Consider the following 14,089-nt stretch of genomic DNA (forward strand, 5'->3'; position numbering starts at 1 on the left):
TCACCTTACCTCTATATAGTTTGGTAACAAAGGTTAATGGTTAACCACTTGTTGAATAGACTGTGTATTTGTTTGTTTTTAAATGCTGTACTCAGCAATATTCCAGCTATATGGTGTCAGTCTATAAATAATCGCGTCTGGACCAGACAATCCAGTGATCAACATCACGAGTGTCGATCTACACAACTGGGATATGATGACATGTCAACCAAGTCAGTAAGCCTGACCACCTGACCCCGTTAGTCGCCTCTTTTGCTGTCCAGTGGCAGGTTTTTTTGTTTTGTTTTGTTTCACTTTTTTTTTATTGGTTTCCAGGATTACAATGTCATATGTAGAACAGTGATGTACAGACAGATGGATGATGTACAGGTACTAGGGCTGTAATGAATACACTATGTTGCGAATATGATACGTATCACGAATATTGGGTAACGAATACGAATAATTATTCACGAATACAGTCTTGTAGTTGAGATGCACAATATTGATTGCCCATGTTGACAGTTTTGATTTGCCACAGCAATAACCAGTGATCTCATGACACTCAAATTTGGTATGTAATAGTTATAGTTGACAGTACCATGTGCGGCCTTGGCAAACTAACATGACTTGCGCTACAAGGCTAGTGCATAATGCATTCTTGCATATCTCATATTGAAAAAGGACAAAGGGGTTCAAGTAAAACATACTCCATAAAGTTTTTTGTAAATATTCATGAATATTCGGTTCTGGTGACCACGAATAACGAATTGAATTCATGAAGGGCTACGGTTCGATTCACCGAATATGCGAGTGAATCGTAACAGCCTTAACAGGTACTATGTCAATATCATGTTAATACACATATATAAGTCAATAAAAGAGAAATATGACCTCAGGTAAATTGGATACATTTTAAATTCATCAAAGTACTGGGAAGAGAAGACCCCATTTATGATTGAAATGTTCTATTTTATTATTTCTTTTGCATATATGGTTTTCCACAAAGAATATTTCTTTCAAAGATTTTATAAATAGTTATGTTTGGATGCATATTCTTAATACTGCATACGTAAATGTGTCTTTTTGCTGCTATGATGATGTGATTTAGTAATATATTATGATGTAGAGTACCAAACCAAACCGTATGTTTTGATAATAGCAATGGATGAGGGTATAAATTGTTATGCCTTTGTAGGTTCCAGTGGCAGGGTTACCAGGTTGACAGCAGGGAAATCTGAGTAGGAGAGTCTGTACCTCCATCTCAGTCTCCTGAATGATGTTTTGTGTTGTGATTGTAGAGTCTACCTACAATATTATATCCCTGGTGAGAATAATCCTCACGAAGCTTCAGGAGGAAGAAAGGAAAATAGTATAAACATTGCCTTTGTGCCTTAAATAATGTGTGTCATATGTCAAGGGGGAAGAACAGACAGTTATATTCAGACTTAAGGAAATGCGTTGACTTTGCACAATCTGATGTCAGCAAATGTTAGATGACAGATTAATTTGTCATGGCCTGTTACAATGATTTGAATCCTCTCAACTCCGTCCTATTTCTCTGTCCTCATCAGCTTAAGAGGATGGGGACGTACCACAGCAGTATGTACATGTTGTGTAGCTAGCATGGACTTTTGTTGTGTTTTGCCGTGCTGCATTGACATCTTTGTGCCAAATGTATTAAAAGTTTATTTTATAAAAAGTTGTGAATTATTTTGGGTAATTATCAACACAATTCCTCTGTGTGGATCAGGACTTGTGGTGCTGCCATAACAGTCTCCTTATGAGGAATGTAGTGTTGAAATGATTAAATCCACCTGGAGCCACTATGTGTAGGGGAATGTGGTGTTGCCATGGTTATACTCCACCTGGAGCCACTGTGTGGGAGAATGTGGTGTTGCCATGGTTATAATCCACCTGGAGCCACTGTGTGGGAGAATGTGGTGTTGCCATGGTTATACTCCACCTGGAGCCACTGTGTGGGAGAATGTGGTGTTGCCATGGTTATAATCCACCTGGAGTCACTATGTGTGGGAGAATGTGGTGTTTCCATGGCTATAATCCACCTGGAGCCACTGTGTGGGAGAGTGTGGTGTTTCCATGGCTATAATCCACCTGAAGCCACTATGTGTGGGAGAGTGTGGTGTTGCCATGGTTATAATCCACCTGGAGCCACTGTGGGAGAATGTGGTGTTGCCATGGTTATAATCCGCCTGAAGCCACTGTGTGGGAGAGTGTGGTGTTGCCATGGTTATAAACCACCTGAAGCCACTGTTTGGGAGAGCGTGGTGTTGCCATGGTTTTAATCCGCCTGAAGCCACTGTACGGGAGAGTGTGGTGTTGCCATGGTTATAATCTGCCTCAAGCCACGCTGTGGGAGAGTGTGATGTTGCCATGGTTATAATCCGCCTGAAGCCACTGTGTAGGAGAATGTTGTGTTGCCATGGTTATAATCAACCTGGAGCCACTGTGTGTGAGAATGTGTTGTTGCCATGGTTATAACCCATCTGGAGCCATTGTGTGGGAGAATGTGGTGTCGCCATGGTTATAATCAACCTGGAGCCACTGTGTGTGTGAATGTGGTGTTTCCATGGTTATATAATCCATCTGGAGCCACTGTGTGGGAGAGTGTGGTATTGCCATGGTATCAATCATCCTTGGTACTTGGTACTGGAACTTTCTTGCAACTATCTTGACAAGGTACATATCACCTGCTTGATGTTCCCCAAGTTAACTGGATTAAAACAGACAACACACGCTGAATGTCTTTAATTTTATTGCAGTGTCTATCACCACTGACACACAAATAGCCTTTATGGAAGGTAATTGCATATCAACCAATGAAAGATATCTTACATGGAGCTGTTTCTGTGTACATTAATATTTAATACATATGGAAAGATGCACTGGCTTGTGGAATGCTGAAAGTGATTTTGAATCACAGATTTGTCATCAACAAAGCTTCATTGATACTGACATGATAAAACCACGAATATCACAGATAAAGTTTGCTTCAAATGATGCTAAGCCTCTGGCTCATTAATCTCCAGCCATGTTTTGCCAGGATCTTGCAGTCGACAGAACACACATAGAGTCACATCGCGGAAGTTGTCCAGCTGAGCTATTGAGAAGGGCTTGCCACATGAAGAACACTGAAACATAATAATAATCACTATATTATCACTGACCATTACTACCTCCTGCCAAGAGGTGCTAGCTACTTTTGTCATGTGTCTCAGATAAGACTGACTGACTGAGTTTGGTTTTACGCCGCTTTTAGCAATATTCCAGCAATATCACGTCAGGGGACACCAGAAATGGGCTTCACTCATTGTACCATGGCAACCCCACCGCCCCATCTCAGATAAGAGGGGCGGTGGGGTAGTCTACTGGTAAAAGCGTTCGCTTGTCACGCCGAAGGCATGGGTACCATTCCCCACATGGTTACAACGTGTGAAGCCCATTTCTGGTGTCCCCCGCAGTGATATTGCTGGAATATTGCTAAAAGCGGCGTAAAAACCAAACTCACTCAGATAAGATGCTATCATGTCTCTTGAGTGATTAAACATTTAACATCACATAAGCGTCAATTTCTGTGGACAGAAACCCAGGCAACCATGTGACATGAAGCATCCTTCAGGGTACCCATCTATCACCACGTTTCACCATTATGTTTGTTGTGGGTACAAACACATTCACAATTTCCCAAGATTTACATTGATGAAAAGATGATTAAAACCGTTACTTAAAGAATTTAGACATTAAGTTTATTATTAACTCCTTATTTCCTTGTTATTTTCTTTACTTTTCAAAAAAGAAATCATATATTTCTTGAATTAAAAGGATATATTATGAAATGAAATATTTTTGGATACCAAGACCTAAAGGAGTGTAGCCATATTAGCCATGCCATATGGAGTTCTGCTGTCCTACCTTGATGACCTTGAGGCCAATGGACCTTCTGTTCTCGAGGACAACAGGGATCTTGTCGGTGTCCTCAACATTCCACAGCCGGACAGTCTCGTCCTACAAATCATACATTGGGGTCAGTTGCACTACGCTAAAGTAGAGGGGAGTAAATACTTAGAGGTGTTCTGGTGATTCCATTTTATCAAATGCTGATCGGTAGATCTACAAGTACAATCTGTCAAAAAACATTTCCAAAGATAATGTTGTTTAGAAAAAGTATGCGAAAAATGCAGACTTTTCCATCAGACAAGCACAGAAGAACATCGTCTCACTTGCAGCTCTACAAATACCTTTGAGGTGAGGTGAAATTGGGTTTAACGTCGTGCTTGAGAATATTTCGCTCATATGACGATGTGTATGCGTGTGTATGTGTATGTGCAGCTGCTTGTACCAGCCCAGACTTAAGCTGGTTTTATAGTGCTAGCCCACTGAGATACCATGCCGCAGTGAAGCATGAATACCCCACTCAGACACATTATACTGACTCCGAGCCGACCAGTCCTTGTACCCATTAATGCCGAGCGCCAGGCTGGGACCAACAAGTACCTTATTTTAACGTCTTTTGGTATGACACGGTCGGGGATCGAGCCCACGTTCTTCCGTTCTCCGGGCGGACGCTCTAATCACTACACCACGGAGGCGGTTAATACCTTTGAGCAAGAAAGAAGCCACTTCTGGTCATCGCTGAAGCAGACGTCATTCACCCAGTCTGTGTGTCCCTGTTGGGTTGAAGAGTATTAAACACTACAACATGCATATCAGCTTTGTTTTGTTACATAAATTATTTCATGTGATAGAGAAGAGGGAGTTGTTAAGAAAGGGAGATGGGTATAATACTGGTTTGAACAGTATTTCAGTTAATTACAGGGCGTCAGTTTAATATAAGGCACAAATATGCATGTCATTCATGTTTACAAAATTGGTGAAAGCCTGTAACATTGGTATGTGTTGACAAAGACCCATCATCATCAGGGCCAGTACCGGGTACACACATCCTGGCCCTGCCAAGGGATGTAACTCTGCATAGCAAATTAAGGCACTTTAGATCACCTGGTAAGTTGGCACCCCTTGCATAAATAAGAACACAACATTTTCATACATGTATCCTTGGAAGTTAATGGATTTTATATATTTCAAATATGGATTGACACATCGTGTGCTCCTGATTGAATTCTAAGAAAAAATCTGAAAAATGAGTGAGAGAGAGTAAGCAATGTGTAAGTTGGTACTGAGTGTGTGACAGTGGTTGTAATTTGTGAGTGATAGCTTCTTTCCCTAGTTGGGATAAATGCTGCTTTGCACATTTAAATTTCAATCAATGCACATCAAAACCAGTTCTGAGTTTACAGACATGATTTTATAACAAACAACGACTGTGAACAGGACAGATCCAGGTTCTGTCCCCATGTTGTACTGTGCTATTGTACCTGAAGCTTGATCTTCTGTACGTGGTTGTCCGTGTCCCATACCACCACACTCTGATCATACGAGCCTGTCACCAACATCTGGCCTGAAAACACCAAACGATTCAACCATAGGATAAAACGAGTGTTTTTAATTAGGTTCTGTTTTTTTCCCCATGAAATATGAAAAATATTCAGCTTCTGTCTATTGTTAACATCACATTCAGCAATATTCCAGCTTTAAGATGACAGCCCATAAATAATCAAGTCTGGACAGGGCAATCCAGTGATTGATGTTATGAACAATGATCCACAGAATCGGGGTACGGTGACACACAATCAACCAAGTCACAAAGTCTGACCACCCAATCCACAGAGGTTGGCGGGTACTGATTTCATCCTAGTCTAGACGTTTTAAGAAAATGTTTTTTGATTATTTAACAATTCCTGTAAATCACTCTGAGATTACAACATTTCATATCAACACAAATCAAATTTATAGCATATAGCCACACAATTTTCACACAACGGACTTCTACGCTGTCCACAATTGTGTTTTAGTTCTCTGTCTTAATAATATGTGAATTTTCACACTGGGTGGAAATACTGGTTCGGGTAAAATAAAACATGATCAAGGCCTGCCCATTTTGCAGAGATGTGAATATAGAAGCATCACAAGGCAGCATCTCACCATCTTTGCTGAAATTGCAGCAGCTGACTGACCCCTCGTGCTGGCCCTTCATACACACTGGACCCTTTGACCTGGAAGCATACTCACATACATAAGTTGTGCAACATAGACTTCCTATACAAGATATTACTGACTTTCTGGAAGACACTGTCAATTCTCTACATGTGGTTATTTGTACATGCCAAAGGCAGTGTTATTGTCTGTACATATCCGAAGCAATGTGATTACATGTACTTGTATATGGACACGGCAGTGCTTTTCAGTATTGTATATATGTCAATGTGATTTGCTGGTAATGTCATCAATATTACAAGGCCAGAGCAATGTTAGTTACTGTACAAGCTTGTGACAATGTCATTACCTGTACAACCCATGTGGCAATGTCATTACCTGTACATCCCTGTGGCAATGTGGTAACCTGTACATCCCTGTGGCAATGTTATTACCTGTACATCCCTGTGGCAGTGTTATTACCTGTACATCCCTGTGGCAGTGCTATTACCTGTACATCCCTGTGGCAATGTTATTACCTGTACATCCCTGTGGCAATGTGGTAACCTGTACATCCCTGTGGCAGTGTTATTACCTGTACATCCCTGTGGCAGTGTTATTACCTGTACATCCCTGTGGCAGTGTTATTACCTGTACATCCCTGTGGCAATGTCATTCCCTGTACATCCCTGTGGCAATGTCATTCCCTGTACATCCCTGTGGCAATGTCATTCCCTGTACATCCCTGTGGCAATGTCATTACCTGTACATCCCTGTGGCAATGTCATTACCTGTACATCCCTGTGGCAGTGTTATTACCTGTACATCCCTGTGGCAGTGTTATTACCTGTACATCCCTGTGGCAGTGTTATTACCTGTACATCCCTGTGGCAGTGTTATTACCTGTACATCCCTGTGGCAGTGTTATTACTGGCAATGTTATCACCTGGCTATTACATCCCCGTGGCAATGTTATTACCTGTACATCCCTGTGGCAGTGTTATTACCTGTACATCCCTGTGGCAGTGTTATTACCTGTACATCCCTGTGGCAGTGTTATTACCTGTACATCCCTGTGGCAGTGTTATTACATGTACATCCCTGTGGCAATGTCATTACCTGTACATCCCTGTGGCAATGTCATTACCTGTACATCCCTGTGGCAATGTCATTACCTGTACATCCCTGTGGCAGTGTTATTACCTGTACATCCCTGTGGCAGTGTTATTACCTGTACATCCCTGTGGCAGTGTTATTACCTGTACATCCCTGTGGCAGTGTTATTACCTGTACATCCCTGTGGTAATGTTATTACCTGTACATCCCTGTGGCAGTGTTATTACCTGTACATCCCTGTGGCAATGTGGTAACCTGTACATCCCTGTGGCAATGTGATTACCTGTACATCCCTGTGGCAATGTTATTACCTGTACATCCCTGTGGCAGTGTTATTACCTGTACATCCCTGTGGCAGTGTTATTACCTGTACATCCCTGTGGCAGTGTTATTACCTGTACATCCCTGTGGCAGTGTTATTACCTTTCCAACCCTTTGGCAGTGTTATTACCTGTACATCCCCGTGGCAATGTTATTACCTGTACATCCCTGTGGCAATGTCCCACTGCTGTACTGTTTTGTCCCACGAGGTTGTAGCAAACTTCCGCTCATCATAAGAGATAGCACAGCTTGATACAATGTTGAAGTGGCCCCTGTTACACAAGAGAAGGACTGTGAAGGGGTTTACTCTGCCAGCACAGTTCTTCATATTCCACATAAGCTAGATATTGTTAGATGAATTGGGGGCTGAAAATCCAGTGATTGATGTTATGAGTAACTGATCACATAGTACGATAGAATACTGACTGTACAATTCAGTCCAAAACTCACTTTATAAATGTTGAATGACCTTTCACAGGAAATATAAACACAAACTTGTTAAAGCTGGGCTAATTACACATTACAATACAGGCTTTTGTTAAATGATAGGATGATATCACTGATCATAATGAGGTTCGGGTGTTTAGTCATCACTTTTTAGACTTGATGTCAATTCTAGTTATGGTGCAACAATGTCTAAAATTAATCACGATGTCAAAGGTTCTTTGAAGGGCATGTAGCTGTAACACACATAAAGGTGAAAAAACCATGTGGATGTCAATTTTTCTGTCATATGAGGAGCATGATGCTTTCGGAGTACAGTCTTACTTCTCATCAATGAAAAAAACCTACACAGCAGATAGCTATGTAAGTACATCATATGAAACAACAACAGTGACAGGATGACAATGGTTCGCACTTAACAAGGGAAGCCAAGAGTAAATTGGTACTGAATGGTAACGGCAATGAGATGATAGAGGCCAGGAGTTAATCCCGGTGTAAATAGTCCTGTATGTAACGGACAAACAGACAATAAAAATACAACCACTGTGCTATCTCATGTCAGTAAGGGTGGTGGGGTAGCCTATTGGTTAAGGCGCTCGCTCGTCATGCCGAACACCCCAGTTCGATTCCCCACATGAGTACAATGTGTTAAGTCCATTTCTGGTGTTCCCCGCCAAGATATTGCTGGAATATTGCTGGAATATTGCTCAAAGCGTCGTAAAACCAAACTCACTCACTCACTCATGTCAGTATGTCTCTTCCCGCCTTCAGTCATCTTGTATTTGTTACACGTTTGTAGACATTATGTTCCGTCATCACCAGTAGTGAGGCATGTCTATTTTTAATCCAGTGTTGCGACAAGTACATTCACAGAAGTCAAATGAGCCTTCAACAGAGCAGACAGTTGTGACGTTATTCCACAGAAAGTTATTGCTGTTGTGAATTGAATGCTCATTGGTCACACTCAAATGTTTCCCTACACACTAGACCTAGAACATTGCTTGAATCATTGGTTCCAAAATAGTGACAACTGTAAAACTGCCCTGTGTAATAATGGGTGATGAGGAACGTAGTGTTTACAAACAATGTACTATATTGGGCTTCAGCCATCAAACCCTTTCTCAGCTTGCTCTAACTCACTCCAGTTGAATGGTAGTTGTACAAGTCCTGAGATCGAAGAACTTGGTCGCCCTGTCCATGGATGTTGTGATGACTTTATCATCCTTGGGGGAAAAGATGCAACTGGTGATGGTGCTGGAATGGTGGTCTGGAATGAGCAAGGTACTGATGTAGAGTTCAAACTCCACGGTATTTGTCCATCGCCATCTCCTACTGGTTCCACAAACACATAACCAATATATTCGTTTTACAAACACCAGAGGTATTAAGGTTCAAACAATGTGGTGTTCTTGTCCACAATATGAAACATAATAATTGATAATTTAAGCATCTTAAGTCGTCAATACATTCAGACCGAGTTGGTGAATTTTTTCATTGAATCCCAATTGAGTAGATTGATGCTCATGCTGTTGATCACTGGATTGTCTGTCTAAACTCTGTTATTCACAGACTGCCACCATATAGCTGTAATATTGCTGAGTGCAGCATTAAACAAGAAACAAACAAACAAAATGGTGAATTTTGTTTGATGCTGATTTTAACAATATTCCAGTTATCACAGCACGTCAGCTTGATGTGGGAGGGAAGCCTGAAATGGTGAAGTTCTCAGATGTTTACCCCTTTGGTGAAACCCATCCATTGTTATGGTGCAGACGATTGACCCCCAAAGGATGCAACTCTGAATTGCCAGTGAATCACAGAAGAGTCTGCCCCTCATTTTCATTCAGATATATTTTAAACATTAAACAGATTTAAACATCCATACACTTATCTCTGACTAAGATGATGACTGTGACTCATCCCTAGCAGTTCTAAGTCAGTGTATTGTACAAACAGCCACAGGGTACCTTTGAGGTTGTGAATTATCTCCCCTGATCTGGCGTCCCAGATTTTCAGGATGTTGTCCATGTCGGAGCCGGAGCACACCATCGTCTCGTCATGTGACAGTTTACAGCAGGTGACGACCCCGCCGTGCTTCCCTGACCACTGAACACAACAATGCACAACAGTATAAACCTCTGTGCTCATGTACCTGACGGCCAATACCAGAATCCCTATTCACAATCAATATTCTGGAAATTCTGAAAAAAATTCCTCCTCAGTAAATATGAATATGCATGAAAAGCGGTATAATGATTCATTAATAAGGACATAGACAAGCTATGTTTTCAAAGGACTGTCTGCATATTTAGCCTCTTGTCTGAAATTCAGCTAATACATGCTGGCGTATGATATTGAAAATCAGATCTTTTAGGGGCCATTCATAATTTATGGCTAGGTGTGTGTGTCGGGAGGAAGAGTTGATGATATTTATGAGGAAGCATGGACAATGTGAATGACCCCCCCTAAAATCTATGTACAAAGTGAGTGACCCCCCTGCAGCTGCCTAGCACAAGTACACAAAATAAAATTGATGAACCCCACCCCACCCCACCCCACCCCACCACACACACACACCTTAAAATCACATCCCTCCTAGCCATAAATTATTAGTGGGAACAAGTATGTGAAGTTTAAAGTTTCAATTGTTACAGTGGTTCCCAAGGAGACTAAGGAAAACTGATAAAGAATTCAAGTCATAAACTCACTTGAATTGCAGACCGGTGAGCTAAAGATGAATAAATTAATAGAAAACTATTTGGATTCTCTTACCTTTTCTGCAACCTTCTGAGTGTCCCAGAACTTGACTTTTTTGTCCCACCCACAACTGACAAAACTGGAAAAAATCATATTGTCTGAAACAATATTCACACTGTACAAGGAGCCAGTTTCTTCCTCAAATCGAAACATCCACGTTGATGCAATTCATTAAGCCCTATGCCATACTGTCAAGGTCATGCAGAACTATCTGATGTTGAATTACTAAGTAGACTAAAGGTTTACTGGCACTACAAGATTATAAATGCTAGGGGTGGGTATTGCAGAGAACTTTCATATTGCAACATATTGCGATGCAAAAGCATACATTGCAATATGTATTGCAAAATATTGCAAGAATGTTTCTTTAACAAACAACTACTTATAATCGAGTTGTACTTATAATCGATTTATAAAGCAAAATCACAACAAAATCACCATGCTTGATTAAGCATAATAAAAGCATTATACAAAATAAAAATGTAAATAATATAACAAATGAAACAAGGAAAAAATCAATTGAACATCAACACAGTGGTTACTAGTTTGAACTAGTTTCTCCACTCTCAAAAAAAAGCCCTGAGATTTTAGACAGCAACTTGACCTGGTCAGGACATATGAGAGATCACTGGTCATTAAATTAGTAAATATTTAAAAACTTGACTTCCAGTGTGAAAAACGAAAATGTCCGAAGATTTCCGAGTGTTACGAAGTTTTCCGAATGCATTTTAAAAAAATAAGGTTTTCGATCAGCGTATCGCAATACGTATTATTTACATGTCTGAACCGGTAAATACCAGTAAACCAGTTATATTGCGCAGCCCTAGTAAATGTAGATATAATATATAACACACTTTGATATATCATCTACTAACCAAACTTGTTGTTTGCCATTATTTTCAGCCAATTTCATTGCTATTATTTTTAAAGGATTTTTTTCAGTTACGTATACTTGAGCTCAAGTGATTATAACTCACCGAAACTTTGAACTTGTGGCTACATTCACAAACTAATACTGTCTTAATCAGCTCTCTACATCTAAAGCATTACATTTCAAGGGTCTGTTTCCAACCATCTTTTATGATCCAGTGTATAACATCTCAATCTCTACATTACCCTAGACCTGTTCGGTGCAGAACTTAAAAAAATTCAAAAGTGATGCCACCATTTTCCCATTCACTAAATGAGCCAGATATTCTCACTCATGGCCTTGAAATGAGAGGATCCAGGGTAATGATTAAAATACAATTTAGATTCAATTTACTGTTTCTAATGAATAGGAAAATTGAGGATCATTTGTAGCCCCTCCAGAATGTCAGAATGTCTATATTATTGGAACCGCCTCCGTGGTGTAGTGGTTAGAGTGTCCGCCCCGGAGAGACCGGAAGGTCGTGGGTTTGATCCCGGCCACGTCATACAAAAAGATGTTAAAATATGGTACTTGGTCCCTGCCTGGCGCTTGGCATTAATTGGTACAACAAGGACTGGTCGGCTCGGAGTCAGTATAATGTGTCTGAGTGGGGTATTCGTGCTTCAACTGCAGCATGGTATCTCAATCTCAGTGAGCGAGCACTACAAAACCAGCTTAAGTCGGGAAGTCTGGGCTAGTACAAGCAGTCACACATACACACGCAAGCACATCATCATATGAGCAAAACATTCTTAAGTGCAACATTAAACGCCACTTCACCTCACTTCACCTATATTAATGGGTTTCTGGTTCACATTATCACTCTCCAGCTTTATCTCTGTAACTGTAGCTGGTCATACTCTACCTATTTCCATCGGATGTAATCCTGGCTTCGTTGACTGGCATGTCATGTATGTTCTCCAGGCTGTGTAGCACTCCCCCGGACCCAAAGCTCCAAAGCTTGACGCTCTTATCATCTGATGCTGTCACAAATTTAGTACCGCCGTTGAAAAACTGACAACTGTTTACTCCTTTTGAGTGTTCCCTCAGAACTCGCATCCGTACCTATCACACAAAAGACACAGTGACATATTTGATCAGTAGCAGGATTCAATTACTGTCAAGGGTCATGGGGTTTGGCAGAAATAGACTTTAAAATCCTTATTTTGTTTCATATTTTATCAGTAATACTTATTTTCCATTTCATCTCTGGTGTAAGTTTTTTTTCATATGGTAATTTCACGGCGGTGGTTGTCCTAGTGGTTAAAGCATTCACTTGTCATGTCAAAGACCTGGTTTGATTCCTTGATTGAATGAATATGATCAAGATGGCCATGCTTGCAACATGTTACAAGGTCAACGACAGCTTCAGTTGTTAACATTATCTGATGAATGTGAAGAAAAAAATAGGAAGAAAGAAATAATGAATGGATTCTTTTAACAAGAACTGAAGTTCTATAAGACGCAGCAGACAGAAAAATTGCCTATCATGCAATCAATATATTCTTTACCAAAATTATAAATAATTCATACACATATGGAAATTTATATTCATACTTAGGGTCTGTGTGTAAAGATAAGTCCATGCTAATCAAACAAACTCTTATTTCTTTTCAAACATGTTTTTTTTTTGTTAAAAACAACTTGTTTTCAGAAAACTATTTCCAGACATGAATGACTTGCACAGAATGCTATTTCCATGCAGCTTCCTAAAACACACTTGTCTCCTCCCACAGATATGCATAGCAGTGTCCGTCTTGGTGGTGTATAACAGCTGTATAAAGAATTCACAGTTTAGATTTTTGATACAAAAACTCATTTTCACAGTAAATTTCAGGGTAAGACTACAGAATACCGGATACGTTCCGCCATCTTTGAAAGCACGAGAGTTTACTTAGGGTTAGGGTAAGGTTTAGGGAAAGATTTAGGGTTAGGGTAAGGTTTAGGGTTAGGGTAAGGTTTAGGGCTAGCGTTTGGGTTCGGGTGACGTGACACTAAACAATATGGCTGGTAGGTATCCGGTATTCTGTAGGTGTACCAATTTCAGTGGTCTCAAGCTGAGAATATACCTGAGCTAAGTCTTCATGTTCCCAGACTGCCTTGTCTTTCTGTGCATCATTTTGGGCCGCGAGATTCAGATCTCGACTCAGCTCCAAGGCCAAATCTAATTCATCTTCTGCCATGTTTTTTTTTAGTTTCTAAGATTACTTTCTTTCATATCGTCTGCTTTTGGTTTATTTATGACATATGCTGTTCATAAATCTCACGTATTAAGAGCACAGACTATAACCTCTTTCATGTTTCTGACTTTTTGCGTCTATCGTTACCAACCGGAAGTCAGTCGGTGCGAGTCTATATGTGGTTGTCGTAATAAAAAGAAATACCGTTAACTAATTAAATAGATAGACTAGAAGTTACATTTTTATACTAGTGATCATGTATAAAGATAAAACGTGTTCCAAAAATCAGTATGCTGCTTTCTGTATCTCTCCTTGGGTAACGGCGTAA

At 40.3% G+C, this 14,089-nt stretch overlaps 1 protein-coding gene across 1 annotated transcript; it reads right to left on the reverse strand.

Moving 5' to 3' along the window:
* Positions 1-2,738: 2,738 nt before the first annotated feature.
* LOC124261913 (WD repeat-containing protein 88-like) lies at positions 2,739-13,917 on the reverse strand. The gene is made up of 11 exons (XM_046696276.1): positions 13,651-13,917; positions 12,447-12,646; positions 10,687-10,750; positions 9,882-10,020; positions 9,055-9,181; positions 7,629-7,742; positions 6,043-6,113; positions 5,376-5,458; positions 4,599-4,667; positions 3,913-4,005; positions 2,739-3,131 (listed from the first exon to the last, which is right to left on the reverse strand). The coding sequence occupies exons 1-11, from the start codon at positions 13,762-13,764 to the stop codon at positions 3,003-3,005; spliced, it is 1,203 nt and encodes a 400-aa protein (XP_046552232.1). The 5' UTR covers positions 13,765-13,917; the 3' UTR covers positions 2,739-3,002.
* Between the last annotated feature and the right edge of the window lie 172 nt (positions 13,918-14,089).

This window comes from Haliotis rubra, unplaced genomic scaffold, assembly GCF_003918875.1.
Source record: "Haliotis rubra isolate DU_JTF1 unplaced genomic scaffold, ASM391887v1 Scf815, whole genome shotgun sequence".
Taxonomy (NCBI): Eukaryota; Metazoa; Mollusca; class Gastropoda; order Lepetellida; family Haliotidae; genus Haliotis; species Haliotis rubra.

Excerpts from the sequence above, each read along its gene's own strand:
- LOC124261913 (XM_046696276.1), bottom strand. The coding sequence starts at position 13,764 with ATGGCAGAAGATGAATTAGATTTGGCCTTGGAGCTGAGTCGAGATCTG. Across the intron at positions 10,021-10,686 it reads CTCAGAAGGTTGCAGAAAAG|TGGTCAGGGAAGCACGGCGG; the intron begins GTAAGAGAATCC and ends TGTTGTGTTCAG. Across the intron at positions 6,114-7,628 it reads ATTGCCACAGGGATGTACAG|GTCAAAGGGTCCAGTGTGTA; the intron begins GTAATAACATTG and ends GTATGCTTCCAG.